This window comes from Cupressus sempervirens, chromosome 11 (assembly GCF_028749045.1).
Source record: "Cupressus sempervirens isolate cs-2001-9-10 chromosome 11, ASM2874904v1, whole genome shotgun sequence".
NCBI lineage: Eukaryota > Viridiplantae > Streptophyta > Pinopsida > Cupressales > Cupressaceae > Cupressus > Cupressus sempervirens.
In genome coordinates, this window is record NC_143128.1 from 308,693,246 (window position 1) to 308,705,324 (window position 12,079).

Consider the following 12,079-nt stretch of genomic DNA (forward strand, 5'->3'; position numbering starts at 1 on the left):
GTGCTCTGGTATCTTCATTAACACTAGAATAAAGGACTTAGAATGTGTTAAATGGTAATATTTACAACTGAAAGTCCAATTATCAGCACTCTTTCTAGCCTTTGATGTTAAGAGTACTCAAGCTCAAAATGGGTGCCACGAAAGCTAGAAAACTGAAGAGCAGACCAATTGCCTCAGGGTGGATCAATGGCTTCAATCCCACACGTTAGAAGTTTGACTTCTGTCATCAATGGAAAGACAGTTGGCCAATAAGTTTGCTACTTAAATGGATCCTGCTTGTCCTTATTTTTTAATCAGTGGGGATGCAATGCAGTCTATATATTATTCTTTAGCAAACTTAGAAAGGGTAAAAGGTATATTATCAAACATCTTTTTCTCTACCCTAAATAGAAATCATGCCAATAGAACCTTGGAAAGATAGTTCTGTGTTTAATATGGAATTTGTTAATGAATTCATAAATACTATCTACTTTACCCTAGCAATGGCCAGGGAAAACAGCCACAAGGCAAACAAAAGTGCATTCAATTTTTGTATTGCCTAACATCTACTTTAAGCAAAATCCTTTATTGAAGTACATATGTTCAGATTCCCTCAAACAATCTGAGACAAATACAAAGTTTGTTGCCTAAGTATTCCCATCCAAAACTTGGACAGAAATTTGGTATTACCCACAGATTTGGGTAATCCAGGACCTCATAAAACTGCAAGATCTCTACAAACTGGACCTCATAAAACTGCAAGATCTCTACAAACTGGTTAATAATTTTATATACAAAGTAAGAAACCTTAAACAATAATCAGCAGGATTATCAAACCAAGGCAAGATTGGATTTCTGTAACAGTATCTGATTATGAAAATTGAATAAAAATACCAGAGACAGATTAGTTTGCAGCTTCTTACAATAATACAAAAGTTAAAATCAGCTCTCACCAATGTCTTAAATTCCAAATTTACAATTAGGATCTTGCCTGAAATGATGATTTTGAAATTCACTAAACTTGCCGAGACCTAAGAAAAAATGTATGAATTCTAGAATTTTTGCATAGAGCAATGGTATTCAATTCCCAATAGCAGACAGAAAGTAATGCCCTCCATCAGCAACATGGTCATTCTATAGTAGAAAACTTCTGATTTGTTAGTTTCTGTATGATACAGGAATCATTTCAAAAGCCAGCAGTTCTCTCTGAAATAATGAGTAGAGGTTGTATCAGAATTAGAAAGGCAAACTTTTAGAGGAGTATTATTAACAAGTCAACTGATCCACACATGTTGATTTCCCTGCAAGCTGATCCTGGCTAGTTCCATCTCCATCCTAACCAATCTTCAGCTTCCCATTAGACTGGTAGTTATAGGAATCCCCTTCTGATCCATTTCCGACGACATCGGCTGGAGGAATGAAGTAATCCATTGAAAGCCCAGGAACATTAAAAGACACATCATCAATTGTCCATGTTTCTTCCATTCGAGTTTTGGTGTGGTTCATTGCAATCTCTCCAAATTTGAAGAGGGTAACGACAGACCGACCTGAGTGAGCAATCATGACACCATCCACTGCTTTGTAATCATTAATGGTTGTTTCTATGGTAGTTTCCCAGTAAACAGTACTTATCCCAGTAGCTTGAATTCGAGTAAGGTGAGAGTCCTCAATATATACAAGAAGACCCGTTTTCTGACTGAAATATCCAAAAAGCACATGCCTGATAATTTCTGCAGGACCGTCACTCCTTTCTTGCAGAATTGATGGATCAGCAGAAAGTTTCAAGATAAAGCAATCTTCATCTCCAAATGATTTTTCGCCTACACAAAGGGCATTCGCAAACATGATTGCTGTCGTTCTAGGATCTAAACCCTGAGAAGAGAGAATCGAAGGGCATGAGAGAATGCATTACTATTAACCAGATCAAATGTAAGCAATTAAATGAAATCTGATGCAACAACTAACTTGTGCCAGTCCATATTTATACCTGTCCCTCTCCCTTACTCATTAGAAATTCATCCTAACAATTCTGTAATCATGCAACTCTGTATTTAAACACTACCTCACCAAAATTTCATCCTAATACCTTATGTACACTAGTGAAGGCAATAAATTTGCTCTTCAAATTGAGAATCTATACTGTACCTGTCTACTTATGGAACACCAAACTGAGACTATTTTTGACAGACTCCATACAAAAATGTCAAAAATATTATATAACTGAGCCAACCTGATCATGCAAACAGTGATTTTCAGTATTCTTTTACTGGACCATTACTTGGGTTTAAACATACTTTGCATGCAGACACATTAAAATGAGAAATCTATCGAACCACGACTTGTTACTGGGTCCACCTCAGTATGAGCTGTAATAAAACAAACAGCTTTCAAGAATTTCCAACTCTGGGCCCTGTCTGATAATGGTCAAAATAAAACCAGAGTGAAAGATGTTGGATCAATTGAATGAAATACCTGAAGAGCACGACGAAGGGGCCGAGCAGGACCCTTCGCAGCATGTGAACCCAGCCATGGTGTATGACGCCAGACAATCTTGCCATTGCTTCCAGCATGCACTTTACTTTCACCCAAAACCAACTCCATCGACCACATATCTGGCATGATTTGCCACAAAACAAAGCACCCATTTTCTGTAGCCTTGTTGCTTCGAGAAACTTTTGCAGCTATTTCACATTCTGTAGATACCATTTTGACTCGTCCTGCCATATATGAACTCTTAATTGAGTTCTGAAATTTTATACAGCCCGTTGCTGCCATGTATTGCTGCACAATGTACTGTGCTGATGACGCTTCCTGCCCAAATAAACCAATCAAAGTATATTAGGATTAGGGAACATTCATTCCTGCCTAAATCAACAGATCAATATATGTCAGAATCAGCAACCAGTAATTATCAATTCTCTATAGTCGACTTGAGAAAGATCCTTTTGCAGTTGAAGTTCTTGAATTTGAGCTGTTACAATTGATTAAGTGGTGCACGAAAGATATCCTCCGTAAAGAGGGTTTCACCACTTAGTCTGTCAGTTAAGCGGCGGAGTTGTTGGTGTGCCCACCAGTAGTTGTTGGTGTGCCCACCAAGATCCAAACCCCCGTTGGACCATTGTGATCATGGGCTTATGCCTCACTCATCCAATGTGGTTGCAGATTTAAGCCTCAGCTGTGTTAAATGTGGACCAGGTCCCCTATTTGTTGCCTTGTTGGTTCATAGCTCTGGGTCACAAGTGCTTAATGTGGGGCCCACAGGGCATGCCATGCCAGTATCACTGGTCATTTTAAAAAGTTTACCAGACACTTATCTAGTAAAAAAAAATCCTCTGCAAAGATCAAAAAGTCAATCACTCTTCAAGTTGTGTTCTAGCGGTAAGTTGGAAACATTACCTTAATTGGTATGCTTCCGATGATAACACAATGCTGAAGTCTAATCTAAAACATAATGTACCCTCTACTGTATGGAAAGAATATTAGCAACGTGCAAAATCTCAGAGAGGCAAATAGTGCCTTTCCAAAAGAACTAAAAGAAATGCAAAAATGGAAATATGCAATACTTATATAGCCAAGAATGACATAAAAAATGCCCAAAGAAAAGCATATTCTCTTGACAGCTAGGAAGAGATAATCATAAGACTGTTTTGGATTTTAGAGTTTCAACGGTGGGGTTGATTCCTTCTGTAGTCATGTATAAATCAATGGATCCTCGCCTTGGGGATTAGTTCCTAGCTGACCCCAGCCAATTTTTGAACTGGGACAATCCTGGTAAGTATGGGGTAAAATTTCCACCTTGAATATCACTCTATCCAAGCTATCTAGCAACAGGAAGAACTGTAACAATCTATCAAATTACACTATATTTCAAATGTTTCCAACAACATGATTGTGACCGAAACCCAAGGATATCACTTTTAGTAGTCCCGAGTTCAAACCCAATGACATAAATATGACTTAATGAAGTCCAAAGGGTTTGAAATCTGATAATCAAACAAAATAAGGCATGCTATGTGAAACAAACACATTTTCCAATAATCCAATCTTTGTTCATCATGAATGATCGAGACAATTTACCAGAAACTATAAATCTATGTAGCATATAGTGGATCTCGGAGCAATAAACAAGAACAAATCATAAACTGCGTCAATCTTAAGGATTTGGATAATTCAAGTGTTTTTCAAAGAACATTGAGTCCAAAACTGGTATAATTGACAAAGAACAACGCAAGTTCAAACCCAGCACTTGTTAAAAGTTCTAATGGCAAGGCTGCAATCTAGATTTGGCGGTACATTATCGATGCTTTAAAAGACTGCAGTCTAATATTTGAACTGACCTGTAAACACAAAAATCTTAAATATGTTTAAGTCATTCTAAAGGACATTGCATCACTAAAATCCCAAGGCCCTTGTGCCACATCATGGTCTAATGACAATCAGAGCGCTACTAATCTAAACTTGATGGTCTCCATTAACAGATTGCAAACCATTGTTGAAGTTGATCTAGAGAAAAGAAGATCCCGAAATAAAGGGCATCAATTATTATGGGATTGAACTATACAAACGCATAAAACATGATGGTGACAGTTTTAAATCCAAAACTTCAGAACCTAATCGAATGAACCTGCTGATCCCAGAAGAACATTACAATACAATTACATTTCGAAGAGCATCAAGCCTTACAAAGCATTAGGTACGAGTCTTATAGGCAATGCCGAAAGAAGGGTAGTCATCCTAGACCTAACACTGTAAACTAAAGGGCAATTTAGGCATGCAGGAAGGTGAGCTGAAATTTTATTGAGGCTTGATGGTTACGCACTCCTTAGAGGATGATCTAAGTAATGAGGTACATTTCTTGTCGGTGAGTGTTGCAATCTGTATACGGGATATCTAGACAAGGCCCTTACCTATAATGATGATAAAATTAATATACAAACTTCACACTGTGCCGTGTGCAAAAGTGCTTCTTAAACAAGCAAAGAACATTGTAACAAAAAGCATAGAGAAAAAGGAATTGAGTACTCACAAAGGGAACATCCTTGATGGAGAGATGAGGAAGTGGGTCATTAACAACGCTGACAGGCCCAAGTGGGCATCCGAGAACACCCACCAAGAGCTTCAGATCCGGGCACTGGCCACTGGATTTGTTCCCATGCCAGTGATGGCTCCTGATCCAATCCCGCAAAATTCCCCAGGAACTGTACTTCTTAGCTGAATCTTCATACGCTTCATTAGAAGGCTCTTCCTTTAGAGTCTCCAGAGATGTCACCTTATTTGACCCTATTTTAATCGCCATCTCATCTCTGCGCCGAGATTTCTGGCCCATAATGTTTTCCTTCTTCTCCCCAAATTCTTTGTTTCTTATCCCCCCGCTTTCTAATTTCCTCTCCCCTCGTTCTTAAATCTCTGCTACCACAATTGAGGCTTCTTATTCCTCTACCACAACTGGGGCTTCTTATTCGTCTACCACAATTGGAGAAACCAATGCTCGGCAATGCTGCGTGTGCTGATAGCAGAGAATTGCATGCAATGCAATGGAAGCGTTTGTTGGGGGCGAGGGGAAAGCCTAACCAACTACGAGTGGGAGTACAAGTAGAACTCCAGTCAAGTAGTGAAGAGGGAAAAGTTGTGGTGCGCGAATGTAGGCCGTTAGATGACGTTAACAGACAAACGGACAGGGGTCTGCACGTTGGTCCCAAAAGCTAAAGCTGGAATACATTGTTCTCTCTATCTTGTCCTGCGGCTCCCACCTTCCCTTCCTTTCGATTTATAATTACCTGTGCCAACCAGGGTGGGAATTTTTGTTGGCATTTTTTGGGATTTTTAATGAAAAACTTCAATTGGTTATTGCATTGGATGATGTTCGCATCGTGGAAGCAACAAATTATGGATTAAATTCGAGGTGCCGTGGGATGAAATTGCTGGGTTAAAAGGAGTTGTCATGGTCTCCGGGGCACATTGTTCTATGGAATTGTTTTAATTTATTTTATTTTTATCAAAATATTAGTAAGGAATATTCTTTGAGGTTGTTTATTTCAAAATTGGTTTTTAAATTAGGTTTTTAAATATGTTAATTTTTTTCATATTTTATATCTTATTTTGGGATGGGGATTTGTGTTTTGCAAAGGAACTTTTAAACAAATTGTAGTTTTATTTTTTAAGTGGAAGGGTGCAAAATAGTTTGGTAAATTTTTCTCATATCACAAATTTAGGTAATTAATTTTTTTTTAAAAATTGATTGTTCCATTTATCTTATTCGAATTCAAATGGTGAAAAGTTTCTTGGTTGTAACACTATTTTATAGAAATTTTTGTTCTACCTTGATTCTCGTTTAAGTCTACTAAATCATGAAAAACTTATGAATAATCAAATTTTTATAAGACTTTTGAGAAAAATTTGTTGTTCCTTAATCTAATTCCAACTCAAATAGTGAGAAGTTTATTAGTGATCTTTTTTTTAAAGAGAAATAGGTATTTTAGGGTTATTCTAGCTCTCGTCTACTTAATCATGAAAAGTTTTCCCATAATTGAACTTTTATAAAACTTTTGAGAAAATTTTGTAGTTTATTTTATCCTATTCCAATTCAAGTGGGGAAAAGTTTCTTGATAATCACCGTTATTCTAGCTTGAGTCTACTAAACCATGAAATGTTTATGGACATCCAAACTTTTTAATAAACTTTTTAACAAATGGTGAGTTGTTTATTTATAATCAATTTTCTAAGAAGAATTGGTGTTTTATGGTTATGATAGCTCAAGTCGACTAAATCACTAATTTCTTATATATAATTTTTTTTAAAAAATTGGTTGTCATGCTTTCTTTTTTGGGTATTTCTCTTACTTTTATGCAAACTTCACATCTATCTCCAAATCTAAGTTGACTTTAAATTTTCTCCCAAATTAAAATGCTTACATGCAAATAGAGAATAGTACTTAGTAAGCAAGTGTTCATAAGAATCCAAAACTCAATTAATTCATTAAGAAAATCTATTGAAACTCAAATCTATTAGATGGTTGAAATTTTTTTCTTATTCAAGCCTACATCAAAATTCTCCAATTCATAGGCAAGAGCCTACAATGCATCAGTGAATTGCAAGCCTCACATACTTATCAAAAAAAAAATTCTCCCACTTAAACTTACATAAAAATTCTTTGTTATAGGTAATCAAACTTTTTTTTAAAAATGATTTTCTCCATTTATCTTATTCGAGTTCAAATGGTGAATATTTTCTTGGTTGTCACATTATTTAAACTTGTATAAAAATTCTTTGTTATAGGTAATCAAACTTTTTTTAAAAATTGATTTTCTCCATTTATCTTATTTGAGTTCAAATGGTGAATATTTTCTTGGTTGTCACATTATTTTATAAAAATTGTTGAACTTATGAATTATCAAACTTTTATAAAATATTTTAGAAAATTTTGTTGTTCCTTTATCTTCTTCCAACACCTACACTCTACTAAACTATGAAAAATTTATGGACAATTAAACTTTTTTACAACTTTTAATAAAAAAATGTTGTTCCTCAAAGTTATTGGGTAATTTTCACATATATAGAAATTGGTGTTGTGGCCATTATTCAAGTCTAAATAATAATAAAAAATTTAATAGTCTTAAATAATATGCTATTAGAAAAAATTTAATAGTCTTAAATAAACCAATTCTGAATCTATTGAAATCAATTTTGGTGAGAGGTTCTTGCTGGAGGATGTGGAGAAGCGTTGGCTGCCGGTTGGGCTAGGGTTTTTCCCCTAGCCTGTTCTTGGTGTTTGATCTTTACTATTTTTCTGTTCTGTTTGGATTGCTAGCTACTGGACATAATTTGCGTCGGTGTTTTTGGAGATCTTCTGCAGTCAATTTTGGATTGGGGTTTTATTGTTTGCATGGCAGGGCCTGGGATTTCTTCTCCGTTGGTGAGAACAGATGGTTCTTCTCCAACTATGCATGCAATGCAATCTGAATCATTTTATTCAGGGGAGAGCTCCAAGCTAAAAAAAGTTAATGGTTGTTTTCCGCGTAGCCATGATCGCCCTGTTCTGGTTATTCCTCCAACGGCTGTAATGGAGGACATTGATTATTGGACCAAGCATGCTTTGATATGCAAATTTCTTGGAATATGGATTTCCATATCTGCTCTTGAGGCATGGATCTGCCGCTCTTGGCAGGTGGAAGGCGATATGGAGATTATGTTGGCAAGGAATAGTTATTTTTTTGTTGTATTCTCTTGCATGTCTTATCGTGATCGTGTTTTTGAAGGAGGCCCTTATTTCTACAACCATGTGGGGTTATTTGTCAAACCCTGGCATTCAGGTTTTAATTTTGCTGAGGATCTCCCTTCAACAGTGCCAGTTTGGGTTCGCTTGCCTCGTCTTCCCTTGGAATTTTGGCGTGAAGACATCCTTCGACAAATTGTTGCTTTGTTGGGGAAGTCGGCTGCGATCGCACATCAATCCCTCGATAAAAAGGTTATTTCTTATGCTAGAATTTGTGTTGAAATTAATTTGAATAACCCATTACCAGATTCTTTGGAAATTTTTTTGGGGGATTCTTCTTGGGTGCAGCAGTTAGATTATGAATCCCTCCCTTTCCGTTGCCGAATTTGTCATGAGTATGGTCATTTACTGCGGCAGTGCCCCCGTAACTCGAGTTTCAAAGGAGTGGATCGTTCTACAGCTGGCAATGCTAGTGGTTTGGCAGATACTACAAGGAAAGGACAATCTCAAATGGTTAATACTACCAAGGGGATGAATCCACAAGATGTTACAGGTAAGGGTAAGGCTCAAATGTAGGATAAGGATGGATTTACCCCTGTTCGCCCTCGAGCTAAGGGACGTGGTCAAAAGAGGCCTTTGAAAGAAAGATTATCTGATTCAGGTTTTAACCGCTTTGAGGTGCTAGATAGTATGGTTCTAGAGGAGGGTATTCCTCCTCCTATCTCTTATGATCCAGTTTGCCCAGATGAGAGATCTATTCTTAATGATGCTTGTGGGGCATCTCAAGTTGTAGTATATCAGAACTGTGAGGTTCTTGTAGCTCCTGTGACAGAGGCTCTGGTGACTCCTGCAGTGTTGGAAGATAATGATGTTGTTTTGGCTGACTTGGTTAAGGATGTGCTACCATCAGGTAAGGGCAAGGGATCTCCTCTCCCCTTGGGGTTGCTGCCTCGACCCTTTAAGCGGGCTTCTTCTACTCCCCCTCTAAGGAGTGGGCGAAAACAGATCAAGAGAAGATTAAACTCACAGGAGATATATTGATTGAGTCTGGTTCAGTGAAACCTTTGGATTCTCATTTTCCCAATTCTACCCAATGATGATTATTCTCTCATGGAATGTAAGGGGGTTGAATAGCATCCCTATACAAAAGGCTATTCATAACTTGGTGGTTGATCATAGTCCTGATGTTTTTTGTATCCAAGAGACTAAGCTCTCTATGGAGTCTATGGTCCAACATGCCTCTAGTATTTGGTCTCGTGGCCAATGCCAGTGTGTTGGGGCAATAGGCAGTGCTAGTGGTTTAGCTACATTTTGGGATCCTCAAAAAATTTCTCCTCTTGGCTGGATGTCTTCTCGCTCAGCTCTCTCTATGGTAGCTTCTGCTCTAGACTCAGGAGAGGTAATCATGGTTACTAATGTGTATGCACTTGTTGATCTTGTGGGAAAGGAGGAACTTTGGGAACATATTCAATATGTTAGAAATTGTCATCCTTATCATCCTTGGGAGTTAGCAGGGGACTTCAATTCAGTTTTAAGTCTGGAAGAGAAGCATGGTGGTTTGGCTAGATTGGGGCCTTCTTCTGCTCTTCTTCGGCAACACATATCTCTTTTGCATCTCTCTAATGTTAAGCCTTCTAATGGCCTCTATACCTGGAATAATCACAGGACTGGTGTTGCTGCTATCTCAGAACGTCTGGATAGATTTCTTGTTTCTTGCTTCTGGCTTAGTGGCACCCTTACTATCTCTTCAGAAATCCTTGATTGGAGGGGTTCAGATCATTGGCTAATCAAATTTTCCGCTATAGGGGCTTATGTTCCGAAGCATCCTCTTTTTAAGTTCTAGTTGATGTGGCTTCGTGACTCCTCTCTTCATGATTTTGTTTTTTGTTGGTGGAAAGATGGTGCTCCTGCATATGGTACTGCAATGTTCTCATTTTCTAAAAGGCTTCAATATGTTAAAAGGCAGCTCAAGATATGGAATAGGGAATGCTTTGGGAACCTTCACTTTATGAAGAGGCTTGCTCAAGAAAATCTTTTTGTCATCACAAGGGAGATTAGAGATCGAGGTTTCTTAGAGGATCTTGGCCAGGCTGAATCCCTTGCTTCTAGAGCTCTAGAAGAATGGGAACTTCGAGAGGAAATTTTTTGGAAGCAAAAGGCTCGAGTTGATTGGCTCCAGGAAGGTGATCGAAACTCGGCCTTTTTCCATAAAACAGTGCAATCTCACTGGAATCAGAGCACTATCTCTTCTTTGGTTAATTCTCAAGGTATCCAACTGAATTCCTTGCCAGCTTTGTTCTAGGAGGCTATTTCGTACTTCTCTACCCTCTTCTCTGAGGACTCTCCTCCTGCTGATAATGAAGAAAATATTATTTTGTCCTGTATTCCTTCCCTTATCTGTCAAGAAATGAATGATTATCTCATGCGTCCTATCTCTTTGGAAGAGTTGGAGGAGGTGGTCTTTGGCATGCCTAAGGGGAAGGCTCCTGGTCCTGATGGCTTTCCAGTTGAATTCTTTCAGGAATTTTGGGACATCATTAATCATGATTTGTTGGAGGTGGTTAAAGAATCCTATGCTAGCAAGCAGATGCTTCGAGCTTTGAACTCTACATTCTTGACTCTTATTCTAAAAGAGAGGGTGCTAATCAATTGGAGTTTTTTAGACCAATTGCCTTATGTAATGTGGTTTACAAAGTTATTACTAAGCTGATTGCTGAGAGACTGAAAAGGTGGCTTCCCATTATTATCTCAGAAGAATAAGGTGGTTTTGTTGCTGGCAGACAAATTTTGGATGGGGTGGTTATTGCTACTGAGGCTATTCACTCTATGGCTACTTCAAGGGAGAGAGCCATGTTTGTTAAGCTGGATATGGTTGAGGCCTACGATAGAGTTAAATGGAGCTTCCTAAGGAGTATTCTTCTTTCTTTTGGATTTAGCTCTGACTGGGTGAGTTGGATTATGAGTTGTGTTACTTCTGCCTCTTTTTCTGTTCTTATTAATGGTCAACCTTCACAACTATTTGGTGCTTCTAGAGGCCTCCGCCAGGGTGACCCTCTCTCCCCATATCTATTCATCATCATGGCTGAAGGCTTGGGCAGATTCATTAAGCATCAGGTGTCCCAGAATTCTATTCAAGGTTGGCGGTGGGGTAATGGCTTACCTTCTCTTTCCCATCTTCAATTTGTTGATGATTCTGCTCTTGCCGATCTTGCTAGGATCAAGGAAGCTGAAGCCTTTCGACATGCTTTGGACGTTTATTTGGCAGCTTCAAGCCAAAAAGTTAATGAGCACAAATCTTTCATTTACTTTTTTAACACTCCTAATTCTATTCAGCATAGGATTGTTGGTATCCTACGGTTTCAGATAGGTTCACTTCCTTTGACTTATCTTGGCATTCCTATTGTTGTTTCCAGGCAGCCACGTCTCTTCTGGAAAAATTTGATTACCAAGCTTCAGGATAAGGTAAATCATTGGACTCATAGATGGCTTTCTACTGCTGCCCGAGTTACTCTTCTTCAAGCTGTTATCCAAGCTCTTCCTACTTATAGAAGCATGGTTCATGCTGCACCTATTTACTTTCTCAAGGAGTTTGATGCTCTTTCTCGACAATTCCTTTGGAGTGGTAATTTGCGTAGTACTAAATGGAGCTTGGTTAATTGGGCAACTGTTTGTAGGCCTAAAAAGGAGGGTGGTCTTGGTCTTCGATCTGCTCTATTGAGTAGTCAAGCTTTGGCTGCTAAACTTTATTGGCGATGGTGCTCTGGACAACATCAACTTTGGGCTTGTATTATCACTCATAAATATTTTCATGGTGTTGATCCTTGCTCTGTTTCTGCACTTCCTCTTGAAGGTCGTGGCTCAATGGTTTGGCATACTTTGAAGATAGGT

General features: G+C 38.2%; 1 protein-coding gene across 1 annotated transcript; it reads right to left on the reverse strand.

Moving 5' to 3' along the window:
- Positions 1-831: 831 nt before the first annotated feature.
- LOC149529366 (uncharacterized) lies at positions 832-5,878 on the reverse strand. The gene is made up of 3 exons (XM_089809676.1): positions 5,006-5,878; positions 2,452-2,790; positions 832-1,851 (listed from the first exon to the last, which is right to left on the reverse strand). The coding sequence occupies exons 1-3, from the start codon at positions 5,303-5,305 to the stop codon at positions 1,315-1,317; spliced, it is 1,176 nt and encodes a 391-aa protein (XP_089665802.1). The 5' UTR covers positions 5,306-5,878; the 3' UTR covers positions 832-1,314.
- Positions 5,879-12,079: the final 6,201 nt, after the last annotated feature.

Bases quoted from the DNA above. Each gene is read 5' to 3' on its own strand.
- LOC149529366 (XM_089809676.1), bottom strand. From the start codon at position 5,305: ATGGGCCAGAAATCTCGGCGCAGAGATGAGATGGCGATTAAAATAGGG. The intron at 2,791-5,005 runs GTGAGTACTCAA...TTATTTGGGCAG, and splicing joins CCATCAAGGATGTTCCCTTT to GAAGCGTCATCAGCACAGTA. The intron at 1,852-2,451 runs GTATTTCATTCA...CTCTCTTCTCAG, and splicing joins CCCTTCGTCGTGCTCTTCAG to GGTTTAGATCCTAGAACGAC.